At 37.8% G+C, this 15,702-nt stretch overlaps 1 protein-coding gene across 4 annotated transcripts in view; it reads right to left on the reverse strand.

The window, feature by feature from the left end:
- Window positions 1–4,481: 4,481 nt before the first annotated feature.
- Window positions 4,482–15,702, reverse strand: part of GOLIM4 (golgi integral membrane protein 4) — an 85,016-nt gene continuing 73,795 nt past the window's right edge. For all 4 annotated transcript variants that reach the window (XM_010335695.3, XM_010335694.3, XM_003924965.4 and 1 more), the window contains 4 exons: window positions 15,265–15,432; window positions 14,824–14,892; window positions 6,576–6,656; window positions 4,482–6,238 (listed from right to left, as the gene is read on the reverse strand). In XM_010335695.3, the coding sequence (XP_010333997.1) occupies window positions 6,089–6,238; window positions 6,576–6,656; window positions 14,824–14,892; window positions 15,265–15,432 (468 nt within the window). In that variant the 3' untranslated portion in view covers window positions 4,482–6,088. The remainder of the gene's footprint in view (window positions 6,239–6,575; window positions 6,657–14,823; window positions 14,893–15,264; window positions 15,433–15,702) is intronic.

Genomic DNA, 15,702 nt, shown 5'->3' on the forward strand with positions numbered 1-15,702 from the left:
AAGTATGGTACAGGCACCTTTACCCTCTCACAAAGAGGTATGAGGATCTGATAAGTCCGACACCCATTTCAGAAGAAAATAAGCCTCTTAAGGGAAGTCTTGGGCACAGGATGTACCTAGAGGTTTAACAGAATTCTGTTCCTGAAATATTATAGGATTTGTCCTCAGCAAATCCTTCATGCTTCATGCCTGTCTAGAATGCCTAAAAAGATTGGGAACTATAATTTCATTGGGACTTTAGAAAAGTATAGATGTCTGTTTCAACTTGCCTGTAAATATTTGCTTTGCAGATTTGTTCTGAGACTTGCTTTCATTGTAATTTGCCATCTGGTAGAGAAATGTTGAGGTTGGAAGGTTACTCTTTCCAACTTCTAACTTACAAAGCAGTAGTTCTCAATCTTGGCTGCACATTAAAATCACCTAGGGAAATTTTAAAATCCGGATGATCAGACTGCAATGCAGAGCAATTAATTCAGAGTCTCTGGGAATGGGATCCAGGCATCATTATTTTAAAACTCTCCAGGTTTGTAGCCAAGGTTGAAAGGTTACTCGTATCTGCCAAATATTGTCTAATAATTTTGAACATACAAATTGGCTTAAATTTATTCAGCTCATTAAGCTGAATTCCATCTTGCCTCACCAACACATCTAAACCTGTCTTCCAGCAGAGCAGCTGGCTAGCTGCCCAGTAACACCATGTACCTGTAGATCATCTTTACCACTGACCTCTCCCTTTTTGAGTCATAAACTCTGCCTAGAAGATCTATTAGTTATCTAGTGTTGTGTAACCAATTACTTCCAAACCTAAAAGAATAAACATTTATTTTCACACAGTTCGTGTGGGCCAGAAGTCTAAGATAACTTACCTGGATGGTTCTGTCTCAGGGTTTCTAAAGAGGGTGCAGTCAAGTCTGAAGGCTTGACTGGGGTTGGAAGATCTGTTCCATGCTCACTCTTGGCTGTTGGCAGGAGGCCTCGGTTCCTCACAGGCTGTTGACCAAAGGCCTCAATTACTAGAAGCATGAATGAGGGTCACATTACAAGCCTGTTTAAATAGCCTTATGTCATGGTAGCTGGCTTCCTTCAGAGTCAGTGATCCAAGAGAGGTAACATGGAGGAACGAAATTGACTTTTATGGCTTAACATCTGAGTCACACATGGTCACTTTCCTTCAATTTTATTTGTTTGAAGCCAGAAACTAAGTCTAGCCTACACTCAAAAGAAAGGGAACTAGGCTCTCTCTAACTCTTGAAGGGAAGACTATCAAAGATTTTGTGAACAAATTTTAAAACCATTACAGAAGATAACTGACCAGGTAAAGGGAATATAAAATGTATTTTGACAGTCTTTATGAAATAGAGTCTAATTCTACTAGGGTATATAAACTTAACAGGAATTAGATACCCTCAGAACCCAAAACACTCACAGCTGAGATTACAAATTTTAATTTACTGAATTAATACACAGCTATTGTAATTGGTATCCATACTTTAAATCTTGAAAGAAGAGAGGGTACATCAGTTCAAAAGATGTCATCTCATCTTGTACAAGCCCATGTTCCAGTAAACCAGTTCTTTAAAAGATGTACTTTATGGAACAGGCTACGTATGTGTTAATAACAGAGAAACAGAAATGACACTTACTTTCAAGCTCCATTAGTAACATACAGGGAATGGGGAGGAGAACAAGGTCAGCCAGGATGGTAAAGGATGAAAGAATTTCATTTCCAATTACTTAAAATAGTGTACAAATGTAGCAACTAAGATAATGTTGAGTGCTTGCCAATTTATAATAGAAGGGATTGTAACAAAGAACCAGAAAGCTTTAACAGTTGATGATCTTAAAATCTTCCATTTTCTATAGAAATAATTGTATAATAAGTAAGTGGATCATTATAAACCATAACAAATATTTGGATCATATAGACCAAGTATTTACAGTCTGGAAGCCAAATCTGACCTGTTTTCTGTTTATGTAAATAAAGGTTTATTGGAACACAGCCACGCTCATTCCTGTGTGTATTGTTTCTGATTGCTTTCACAGTACAAAGGCAGAACTGAGTAATTTCAAAAAAGGCTTTATGGCCTGAAAACACTAAGAGATTTACTGTCTGCCTTTTACAGAACTAGTTTGCCAATTTTTGATGTAGTTTAAAGAATGGGGATACAAGAGTACTCATAACTTTATAATGATAATCCTTAAGCTTTTATCACAGATCCTCTGGGCCTCAAAGACAGATTCAAGAATAAAAGAGATTATTTTTTTAAAATCATGTCATTATTTGTTAAAAATTACTACATTTGGGGCAAAAGGACTAAAAGTTAATCAAAACACTGATACTGGTCTGCTTTATAAGATACATAATGCTGATGTAAGTCAGTTTTCTTCAGTTTGGTCAGTTTAAGATCCTCAAACTAGTTAATATATAAAGGAGAGGGAGATTCATCAGCAAATAAAATCAAAGGAAGGCAGAATGAGGGAATCTGAACACTATTTACTTTCTTTATGCCGTTCTCTGACTCTCTCCTTTTCCTGCCTTTTCCCACCTCCTCCTTACCTCCATTCCTGTTTCTTTTTCTGTTGGCATCATTCTTTCCTGCTGCAACTTGCTTTTCTCCATGTGATAAGGACTATGACTCCTGCAGTCTCCTGTTGTATGTGTTTGACGCTGTCAGCATAGCAGCTAGAGAGCATTTCTTTTATTCAGCCTCAGTGTAGGAATCTCAGACTGAGAGATTGAAGGGTTACTTTGGGACATGCTTGCTTTCCTCCATCCATCAGTATGGCCTAGAAGATAGGATACAGAAGATTGATCCAGCTCAGGTTTTGGCCCACTCCTGCGGTTACAGGACCCGCTACAAACGAGGAGCAGAATTGTGATAGTGTGGAGACAAAAGGCCACCCCGTGGACGAGCACATATCCTATTCAACCATAACAACTGGCCCTCCCATAACAGTCACAAGACCCAAGCAACATATCTCAGAGTACAGCATCTAGTCCTTAGCTTAGGCAGGCCTCTTAGCAATCATAATTAATTATTAAATATATTCTAATCTAAAAAATCTCTTTCACAGATTCATTCACCTGTTTCTCAAGAAAGTCTTTATTCTTTATGCTACAATTGATACTTCAAAGAAGACAGACATACAATGTTATTTCTTCCTTTGACTATCGCTTTCTTAGATCAAGTAAGTTTCTTGGTTTTTTTTTTTCCAGAGCCCATGGCTGAGACTTCATTCATCTTTCAACCCTTTTAGTACTTGTTATTGCAGAATTTAATATACACTTTCTTAATATATGATACTCAGAATGTTATGATGGACAATGATCCAAACAATTCTTGATATTTTTAAATTAACAGTGGAATCAGATTGAGCCAGGAAAAATTCCTAGCTCTGCCATTTATTAATATTTGTCGTATGGTCTTGAGCTAATCAAAACTTGCTTTTTACAGATGAGGATGCTATCAATTTAAAAAACATTCATTGAAAATCTATATGTCAGTGCTTGGGATACAATAATGACAAGAGAAACATGGTCTCTACTCTCTGAACATACATGTCAAGGAGAGTATAGACAAATGTATAGACGCTTCCACACACTGTGATATGATATGGATAACATGGGTGGTATAGAACAGAAGGGTATGCATCCCAGACTTAGGAGTCAGAGGAGTGGGAGATAGACTCTTCCCAGAGGAATTGGTGTCTAAGGTGAATTAGACCCAAAGCAACCAAAGGAGAGGAGGGCAAATAAGGGTTGAACGGCATTTCTGGAGAGAAGAGGTGACAAATATACCATGAGATGAGAGCACGATGATTCAAAGGAATTGAACGTAATTCAGGTATTAGTTAAAAATCTTCAGGTGGCAAGTGACGGAAATGCAAGTAGGTCAAATGAAAAAGTAGATTTTATTAGATCATTAGCCTATAGAGAGACTTGGCTGGCATAAAAAAATGTCAAGATATAAGAACTGGAAATAAAAGAAATGACAAACTCTCTATTTACCTCTGCCTCTGACTTTTGCATGTCTTTATAGGTTAAATTTTTTCTCCACTTTTGTAGACTATTTCTTTCCACACAGCAAAGTAAATGCACACCAGAATCCCTGAATTCATGACACAGTAGTTTCACCATTGGGAGAGAAACGAGAGGTGCTATTTTCTATTTGCCACAGCCTGCAAAAATGCCGTGATTGTGCAGAGTATGAGATTTTATCCACCTTACAGCTCCCATTTACCTGCTACAGTTTCATGGATGTTGGCAGAGGAACTACACTGCTGGGTCAGAGACAAAGGACTCCATTTCTCATGAGCCAGCAGCAGTTGTGAGCTTCATGTTCACGTCAGTTCCCCTTAGTCTCCAAGTGTCACACGGTCAGTGTGGAGCAGCCCAAGTGAGTGTTGTACACACCCTGGGCTTCTGTCATAGCTGAGGATCTGAATATTAGAAGGTCATAAACTAGTAAGAAACCACATAGTTTAAAAGGTCTGCCACTTTGTTTTAGCTTTATTGACTATTACCAATTTTCAGTATGGTTCAAATAATTAAATACTGCAACTGGGACATTAAAAATACAAGCTAATTTACCAAAATAATTGTATTCTGAATATTATGTACAATATTATACATTTTACATTACATAATGGATTTTTACACATAAAGGTAAGATTTCTGATTATTGGAAATCCAAAGTACATTTGAACAAAATATTCCTATGCATACATACACAATCACTCAACTGGAACAACCAAAACCTTCTATGAGTGTGGTTATTTAAAAATAAAATTACCTTCATATAATAATGATAGAAAATGAAATTTGTTTTTATTGAGTATTAATATAAAACCACACACATATGACTTATATAACCTAGTGCTATATATTTAAAAATCTTTATGCTTGCAACTGAAATGTCTCTATTCCAAGGGAAGTTTCTGATTTTTAATTTTATTTTAAGGAATCTATTATATTTGCAACCATTAAAATGCCTTACACACAGGCAAAAAGCAGACCCAAAAAGCAGACCCAGCAAACAAAAAAATCATGAGGGTCTATCATATCACCATGTATGTTTCACTGTATAGTTTTGAAAAATAATCCTATTTGCAGTTTGGTATATCTCCATAATCATACTTATTATCAAAGTGATTGCATATTGAGGCACAGAAGCTTAAAGAGGAAATATGTATCACTTGTAGGGAACTAGACACTGAAACAATGATCAATCAGTGGCTTCAGAAAAAAGAAAACATTGAGAATGGGTGCCCACTTAGAAAACACCACACATAAACACTCACTTGTTTTTAAACAAGTCACTAGTCCTTCAAAAATGTTAATACATGTGTCCATACCTTGTTTGCACACTGCAATATCTGATTACGACCAGGATACTGCCACGTAAGTTTTAATGCTCTCTCATTTTAAAATTCAATTCCTCTTTAGCAGAACAGCTATGATTTTAAAGCAATGACAAACATTTTTTAAATCAATCTGAAAAGTCTGAAAAACAATGTCTTTACAACAAAAATGGGTTTCCTATTGTATGTCACTCTGTACATAGATCTCAATCCAGAGATAGACAGACTGGTGAAAATTCCATCAGAACTATATATAAAGACATCAGAAGGGCAGCAATTAGTAAACTGGCCATTCTCTTTAAAGTTTGCATGGCATTTTGCAAGTACTCCCTGTTCTAAGTACTCCCTGTTCTTAAATCCTGTATTTTATTAAAGGCAAACAAAGGACACCTGAAAACTAGAAGCCAGAAACACGCTGAAACATATACAAAATCAATGACCTTTCTGACTTCACATAATCCGTTAAAAAAATTCGGACTCGGGGGCTCAGGTTTACATTATTGTTTTTCTTCTTTTTCATGTCTAGCTTGAATATAAAAGAAGTTCTAGACCTACATTATCAAAATATATTCATATAAATGTATGAGCATTTCTAATACAAAAGTTTTAAAAAAGTCTAAGTTCTTAATTTTTGTAATTAAATATCCTAGAGTTCAGTAGGCAGATTTATGTTTGAGCAGCTTGAAAAGAATCCGTTGGCTGAATATTGTCTAGAAATTGGGCCCAGCTACATTTCAGCTCTTCGATGCGATTTCTCAGCAACCGCAGCCCCGTCTTCTTCCTCCTCTTCCTCTTCCTCATAGTGTTCCTCTCGGCCCTTGGGGTGGTTGTCATCTCTAACTTCTTGTTCTTCTCCATCATTGTTTTTATCTTCAGCCTTAAAATTAAAAAATAAAAAAAGAAAAGAAAAAAAGAAAATCTAAGAGATATAGAGCTAGTGATAAATAATTCCCTCTAAAAACAAGATGAAAAGTTACTCATTTTTAGAGGGAAAAAAAGGAAGAAAGATGATATGTAAGCAACAGTGCCACTGTCTGGCCTACTTTTCATGTTGTCACAACTTTTCCTAATTTCAGGTGGGTCTGTTAAATTCAGTGGTAACTCAGAGGTACCATCAGCCACTGGTACCTATCCCAAATCTATGTATCTCCCCTACACACATGCGCACTTGCAGACACCCAAGTGCTCAACAGAAACATGTATCTGAGACATACATTTTCATCATTTTCACCATAGGTCTCTTCAGCATTATGCTCCAGTTCTCTTTTTTTCTCTTCAGTCAAATCTTCCTGAACCTAAAACAAACCACAGATATCATTTAAACACTTGCAATGATATATTTTCACACTTTTATTATTCAAACACTTGCAATAATATATGTTGAGGATTTTATCTAACTGGTATGAAGAAATGTATAATATACCTATTAGAAAAATCAATGTAATTGACTTTGAATGTAGGACTTTTGTGCTTGAATTTCTGACTTATTTGAATAATGGTTAAAATTCCAAATATAAAACACCTGAAGAAATTCAGCTTATAAAATCAAAAATTCTGGCCATGCGTGGTGGCTCACAACTCTAATCCCAGCATTTTGGGGTACTGAGGCAAAAGGATCACTTGAGCCCAGGAGTTTGAGTCCTGGGAAACAAAGTGAGACCCTGTCTCTATAAAAAATTTTTATAAAATTAGCTGGGCACACTGTGCACACCTGTAGTCTCAGTTACTTGAGAGGCTGAAGCAGAGGATCGCTTGAACTCTAGAAATCAAAGCTTCAGTGAACCGGGTTTGTGCCACTGCACAACAGCTTCGGTGACACAACAAGACCCTATCTCCCCAAAAATAAAATAATAAAATTAAAATTTCCATTTTTCTATATGTGAGAACTGTAGAAATTTGAAATCTATGACACAGTATAAATTCTACAGAGGCAGGAACTGCCTCTTATTTAAGCCACTATCTAGATCAAGCTTGTCCAACCTGCAGCCTCTGTAAATCCTCTGTAAAGGCACAAAAAATAGACACTGCCTATATACAATGTAGATGAAATTTTATGTATCTATTCTATACTTAAGAATAAATTTCTGTGGCTAAAATATCTAGAAAATAGAATATAATCATTTCAATTTCTTTATGAAGTAGTCTATTGAACTGCCTCAAAAATTCCTCTCTTTAGTGTTCTAATACAACCTGTTTTCCTTTATGTGCACTATTATTACGGCTTAAATGATCCCAAGTTATCTCAAAATGTAAAGTAAAGCAAGCACTCAAATATTTGTGCCAAATAATCTCTATGTATTGGTCATATCTTGCAGAAATATAGAGTAAAACTCTTTTTTAACTTGTTAACTATTTTGAAAACCATACATAGGCCAAAATGTTTAATTCACTTGAATACATTTCAAAAAAACCCTGCTGAACATCAGTTCAGTATAATGTAGTCTCCTGATACCAAAGAAAGCCTGACCTTTTCTAGGAGCGGAGCATAATAAGTCCCCTTGAATAACACAAAAATCACCTATTTTGGCGGGGGAGTGGGGAAGACTGTTGAAAAATCTGAGTAATGAGAAAAGGAAGAAAAGTACACAGATACTATAATGCAGGAGAAACAAATTACATGCTGCCTAAAGGTATGCAGCCCAGGTGAGACAAGAATGAACTGCAGCCTCCCAGAAAAGCTTTGGACAAAACTTGGCCTGTCAAGAGCCTACAAAGGTGACTCTTCAAAGATACCCTGGGCTAGGCAAACATTTGTGAATCTCCTCTAACTAGTCCAATGTCAGTTTGACCTACAGCCCTTAAACTAACCTGGTACCAGATAAATACATTTGAGGACAAAGGCATTGAGTATCTGTTGTATTCATATTTCCTGATGGAATGAGTTAAAGATACCAATCTTGTTTCACTTTACCGATCTATCGGTGGCCCATAACATCTCCTCTGCCCAGAGTCATAGAACCTCATAGTAACATTCCACAGGACACTGGGATGAAAACAATGAAGCACTTATTGCAGGCTATCTTAAGGTCTGCCTAATTGAAATATCATTAAATTGCTGAAGTGTCCCTGTCAATTTTGATTAACAAAGGCATGTCTTCTACAGCCTTAATAATGAAAATATATAATTTATAAACATTAAAATGTTGTAGTTGGAGAAAAAACAGCCTTGAGTTTATGCTGTGTGGTAAGAAGAATATCTAAATCAGGGATCAGCAATCTTTTTCTGTGAAGGGCCAGATGGGAAATATTTAGGCTTTCTTAGCCGTAAGGTCTCTCTCTCACAACAATACAACTTGACCACTCTATGTAGTGCACACACACACAAAAACAAACTACAGTCAATATAAAAACAAGGAGGCATGTTTGTGTTCCAATAAAACTTTACTTGGCCAGGTGCGGTTGCTCATGCCTCTCATCTCAGCACTTTGGGAGATCGCAGCGGGGAGATCACAGGGTAAGGAGATCAAGACTAGCCTGGCCAACATGGTGAAACCCCTAGGGAGTTAGTGAAAAATAATTTCCACTAAAAACAGGATGAAAAGTTATTCATTTTTACTAAAAATACAAAATTTAGCTAAAAGTTTCATACTAAAAATAGGAAAATTAGCCTGGCATGGTGGCAGGCACCTGCAGTCCAGGCTACTCAGGAGGCTGAGGCAGGAGAATTGCTTGAACCCAAGACGCGGAAGTTGCAGTGAGCTGAGATCGCATCACTGCACTTCAGTCTGGGTGACAGAGCAAGACTCCATCTCAGAACAACAACAATAACCCCCACCACCACAACAACAAAAACTTTACTTACAAACTAGGCTGCATCCTGTAGTTTGCCAACTCCTATCATATATTATGGAGTCAGAAAGATCTGGACTAAAGCCTTGGCTCTGAAACTTTTCTGATTGTATAAATCAGAAGAAATTATTCAATAAACCCCTATAGCTACCACCAATGTTCAAAAGCTATCTCAATATTGCCATACCTGCATCATCCATCATTTTTCCATTTCTTAGTAAATTATTCTTTAAAATTCTAGATATCATGTAATTTTGCCTTCACATATCACAGTATATACATAAAAACAATAAACAACTTATATAACCATAATATGGTTATCACACCTGATAAAATAATTCCATAGTAGCATCTGATGTCTTGTCCATACTTACACTTTTATGATTGTCTTAATGTCTTTTTACAGCTGGTTGGTTCTAATCATGATTTTAAGGAAGAGCACACATAACATGGGATTCACTTCTTTTTTCCCTACGCTATGGATTTGCTGTCCTGTAAAATGACTCACATTCTGGATTTATTTGCTTCTTTATATCACTTAACTCATTTCTCTAGTTCCAACATTTCCTATACATGTAATTTAACATAAAAGTGAATAAACGGTGTATGTTTCATATTTTTTATCATATCAGGAGGCACATACAATTATTTGTCCCACTTTTAGTGAGGCTATGGTTGATCAGTGAGCTCAGGCAGGGACAGGGTGATCCCTTCATGGTAAACTTCCCTGATCTCTGTTCATCTAGTGACATCATTCACTGATGACTGTTGATTAGATCAACTGCTTCAATTTAGGGGTTGCAAAAAATGGTTACTTTCTATTTCCACCATTCTGTCTATATTCACTAATTTCTATAAAGAACTTCTCCATATCAACTATATAGTTACTGTGAGTGATACACTTAATTATGGTAGCCTTTAAAATCAGACCTAGGTGGCTCTATCATGTTTCTAACAATCAATAAAAGCTATACAACCTTCAAAATTTTAACTAATCCCTCTGAAGCCCAAATTTCTTATATGCAAAATAAAAGCACTGGGTAAAAATCAATGATCCTTAATTTCCTGTACGTATGTGTGGTTGGGGAGTCACGAACCCTTTTAAGACTTTGGTTAGAAAGTCTTTAGCAAAAGGACACATGTACACAGAAAGGAGTTTCAGATTTCCCAGATGCCATCTACAACTGTCTGCCCTAGGACTATTTCTCTAAATAGTATAATACTGAGCTGTCAGAATCAGTGGGTGGTGGGTGGGTGAAGGGGCACTTATGAAGAATGCTGATTCCTAGGTTCCACAACAGATAAGATCAAAATCTCAAGGGTAAGTGTCTGGTCCAGAAATCTGTGTATGCCACAGACTCTTCAAGGTGATCCTTATTCACAGCAAAGACAAAGAACTATTTCCTTGAATAACAACGGATGCTGGGTTATATCACTAGTCTCTGGAGATGTGCTATAGAAAATTTAGCTTGTTTACCAGTTGTCAATTTAATCTTATTTAGACACCACTGATTTGAACTACTCTTTAGGGAACCCACAAATGAAAATTTTCTAATTTTCCAGACATACAGAGAATAGACTCTTAGTTAGATACACATTATTATTCTAGTAATATATTATTGATGTTTGGGGCAAGCAAACTCATCTTAAAAGCTGTAATGCTGGCCAGGCGCGGTGGTGCACGCCTGTAATCCCAGCACTTTGGGAGGCTGAGGCAGGTGGATCACCTGAGATCAGGAGTTCAAAACCAGCCTTACCAACATGGAAAAACCCCATCTCTACTAAAAATACAAAAATTAGCCAGGGATGGTGGTGCATGCCTGTAATCTCAGCTACTCAGGAGGCTGAGGTAGGGAGAATCACTTGAACCTGGGATGCAGAGGTTGTAGCAATCGGACATCACACCATTACACTCCAGCCTGGGCAACAAGAGTGCAACTCTGTCTCAAAAAAAAAAAAAAAAAACAAGGTAGTAATGTCTTTAATGCTCTTTGGTAATGAAATGGAACAAAATGATATAGAGGTTCTAACTGATCTTTAAAATATGCTGAGAATAAATAACAACCAGAAGCCAATTGTTACTCTTTTATAATGTAGACATACAGATGATGTCTTCCACAACTAGCCCTCTTAGCATCCTGCTAAAGCTGTCACAGTACTTTGTCAGATTTCCCAAACACTGCTCTTGTTACTCATTTTTATCTACTGAAATATAATGTTTTAGGCATTTTAGAAAAGAGCCTTATCTGATGTCACAAAGTTTAATAAATGGCCAAATCCAAAATAAAACAGGTCCACTGAGTCTTAAAATAGGCTTTGACTGGATATCCTCTCTTGGTGTCTATTAACACCTTTCTTTTACACATTGAAGATGTTACGGGGTGAGCCAGGGTAGAAAGCTGAGCCTTAAGTAGGTAAGAACAGTAGGATCCAAAGAGGTAGATAGAAGGTTATGAACAAAAGGCCTTCAGCAACATTAGCTATGGCGATGAACACCCTGCTTTTAACAAGAGAGTTTCTTCCAATTGAAAAGCTTCTTGGTCAAGCGTGGTGGCTCATGCCTGTAATCCCAGCACTTTGGAAGGCCAAGGTGAAAGGACCACCTGAGGTCAGAAGTTCAAGACCAGCCAGAACAACATGGCAAAACCCTGTCTCTACTAAAAATACAAAAATTAGCTGGGTGTGGTGGTGGACACCTGTAATCCTAGCTACTCAGGAGGCTGAGGTGGGAGAATTGCTTGAACCCGGGAGGCAGAGGTTGCAGTGAGCCGAGATTGCGTCATTGCACTCTAGCCTGGGCGACAGTGAAGACTCTGTTTCGAAAAACAAAAAAAAACAACAACAAAAGAATAGCTTCTTGACATGGTGTTCACAGGCTGGCAGTCTCGTGTAGGTAGACGTATATATTTGGCCAGTGAAGGTGTACAAAAACCTTGTATTTGTTCTCTTCTGCATGTTCAGATTAATCTGTTTTCAGTTACATTTTGGGAAATTAAGGTATTCTGATTTTTCGGTCATTTAATCTATACATGGTGAAACATGTAAATAATTTTAAAGTGTACATAGCACTTTTTGGCAATGCCATAATTGTCTTGTTTGCTTACAAGCTGATAAAACATTTGGAATGTAAGCAACATGAGGAAGGGATCATGATGTGAGGAAGGGATCATGCCTTCCACTCAAACAATCCCAAATGAGAAACAAGGAATGCTTGTAAATAATAACAATTTTTATGTCTTAGGAAGATAACACTTACTGCACTAAGATAAAATAAGGCAGGGTAGTATAAATTTCCTAAAATTACACTTCTTTTGGGTCCTCTACTCTTAGAGGCCAAGTCTACAAGTCTGACAGGCTATACCTCTGAACAGGTGCAGCCCTGGCAAGATGCAATTCTTCCCCAGGGGAAATGCTGACAGAAATAAGTTTGTGCACTGGAGGGGAAGGGAAGCGATGGTAGCCACAGGCCTTGCATTCTAGTGGTTAGCTGGGGTAGCTGCAAAACTCTACGGTTTAATGGAGATATAAAAACAAACAAACAAACAAAAACAGTGCACAGTTCCATAGCATTGCATGATTTTCAGAGTGCTTCCTTCCACTAATGAGGTTTCATACATTATGCACTTATAAACAATATGTGTTTCCATATATTATGCTCCCCTTTATTTTTCTCATTTTGCCATAGTCTGACAAGAACTTTGTCTCTATCACTAGTGCTTAAATGGTATTTGGGAACCACTCTTCTCCTCTCTCAAGGGAAGACCTGGGAGTAATGGATAGAAGTGGCAAGATGCAAACATTAATCATCTCAGAAACAATCACCAAAATACAACACAGCATGAGCAAGGCTCGGGGGCAGAGAGGAAAGTTACACTGGGAAGAAAAAAAGACACACACAACTTCCGCTAGGAGCGCAAGGAGCAACAGCTCTCAGTGATGGGCTTGCAACCTGGAGCATGTGCAGGAGGGGATCTGGATACTGTTATAAGAATTTTTGGCAGGAACCAGGTAAACATAATTAGGACGTGGGACCAGGTACAGCAAGAGGAAGAGTCCTGTCAGTCCAGCAGATCTGAAGGGGGATGAGTGATGGGGTGAGGAGCAGTTGCTGAGTTTAGGCAGCACTCAGCCCACGCAACCTCCTCTGTCTCAGCACCATTTCTCCTTCCCTCTTGCATCTGTCTTTCTTCTCTTTCTACTCTTGATTCCTCTTGGATCACAGGATTTCCCTCCTCTACCTTAACTTATCATAATATAAAAGTGAAAAGGAATCAGTAAATACTGATTAAAATTTTATGTTTAATGTTCTGAATTTTTCTAAAAAGAAGCCAAGGTGAACCTTTTCTCTTTTTAACCCTCAAAGATTCCTCTTATCGGACATAATAAAACAAAATGATATTAGTCTAGACATCTTGTTACATGAGAAGTCCAGATGAGTATCTTTTTCTTGCCAAATGTCTTAATATTCAAGTTCCCTATTTTCTCTGCTGCTCCTCCTGACAAGACGGCCAAGGGTCTTGATTAGGATGAGAAACCAGAGAAGAAAAAGATCAAGCCAGTTAAAATGCATGTTACTAGGCAGGTTGCCAGCGACCTTAAAGAGCAGCACCCTTTTTTGTTTTCCTGGTATAAGCACAAATTTTATCATTAGCTTCGAAAAGTGGAGAAAATCGTAAGAACGAGAAAGCAGACCTAGTGGAGGGAACTGTGTGTGGGAGGGCACAGTGCATGATTTCTGCACAGGGTCTCCGGTGGTGGGGTTGTCTTTAGTTTGCCGTATGTCCATCCTCCCATAGGGTTCCCATTAGGGATAAAGCCACACATTTCCAAGACACCTGGCTGAGAAGCGGCTCTGACCCACGGTTTTAATTTGGGAACTACTTACTGGTCCATAAGGAGAGTAAATATAGGGTCTTGGCCTAATTCCTGTCAGACTCGTAAATATCGCAGTTGTCTATACAGCAGAATGCTGTGATAAAATGGCTACAAGAAACAGCATTCACCAATCAGTTACAGGAATGTAACATCACAGTAAATGCTACGTCTACCTAATTAACAACAAGATGCCAGAAATTTATAATGAAGAGCGAACTAAAATAAAATATTAAGAAACTTTATCCAAATGCATTTTACTCAACTGAGCTCTTTACATCTTTTTCCTTTCCTTTATCATTAATTAAGATACTGAATTCTTATGAGGGGAGAGGCCAGAAGAAGAAACTGTAAAATTTACAAAAATGTTTGGAGGTTAAGCTGATTCCAATAGACACTACGGGGTATCCTGTGAGGTAGGCACTGGGGAGATGTCTGTGGAAAAAGCTACAGGTGCTGGTCCGGATTCCCTCAATGTGCAGAGGGATACAGGAGAAAATGTTCTTACGAAAGATCATACAAATCTAAGTCCACCATTCCTGGAAGGCCAAATGCCCTCTTAATTCAAAATTTCGGGTGAGAACCAAAGAGATGGATTCTATTATCCTGCCTTTATTATCTCCTAACCAAATGTCTCCAGTGCCATAATCCATTTTTGCTTAAACCACACTTTCTCATCCTGCTTGTCTTTCTGAACATTTCTATGGAAGGCATGTCAAAGCCAATACTGCTGAGGTTTGTTTAAGGTTAGTGTATCTGATAGACCAATCTGATCAGTCTCAGGAATTCAATTCTTACTACCTCCTCTTCTGCCTCTTCCTGGTACTGTTCATCAACATTATCCTCCTGCTGGTCTGGATTTCCTGCCATCTGTTGAAACAAAAGAGGAGGTTCATGTTACTGTGCCTCAGAGATGCCTTTACACAGTACTCTGGGACAAAGAACAAGGATGCCACCATGAAAAGAGTAGTTTCAAAGCATCTGTGGCCAGGAAATGATGAATAATCATTTCTAATACAAAGCCCAGGATGTCCATTCCATCCTCAGATGTACGGCATATCATTTCATATGCCACATGAATCTCTCTCTCAGAGCAGAGGCATACCGTTTCATAAAGTGGCGTAAAAACCAGCAAAGTGGCAAACCTTCCATCAATGTAGATTATGACTAACCTTTTACATAAACCGAATGTTTGTCAAAATACCCCAGTTAAATCCACCCTTCCTTGTGGCATCTGCTTACCACCAAATGTTCCTCTACTTCTGTATTTTCTTGCTTTTGATTACTTTGTTTTTGCTCTTCATTTTCATCTGGCAAATTTTCTTCTCTCACTTGCTCAGCTTCTTCAAATTCATCCTCACCTTGATTATTAGGGTCATCTGCTGGGTTTATGTCCTCTACAGCTGCCCTCTGTAAAATTTTAAAAAGCAACTACACTTTAAAACTGAGGATCAAGTTTAATTTCATTTGAAAGGCTACACACTGGTAGAAAATGATATCATCCTTCACCGAATTGTTCAGATCTATCCTTGCCAAGACTTACAAGAATCAAGCATTGCACTGTCAAAAGGGAAAACTCCTGTTTTACTTGTCAGAGGCTGAAGAATCACAGTGAGGTACAAACAGCACTTATTTTCTGCAAGTGATTTCAAAATAGTTCTCAAAACTCTACTGATACAA

This window comes from Saimiri boliviensis, chromosome 9 (assembly GCF_048565385.1).
Source record: "Saimiri boliviensis isolate mSaiBol1 chromosome 9, mSaiBol1.pri, whole genome shotgun sequence".
Classification (NCBI taxonomy): domain Eukaryota; kingdom Metazoa; phylum Chordata; class Mammalia; order Primates; family Cebidae; genus Saimiri; species Saimiri boliviensis.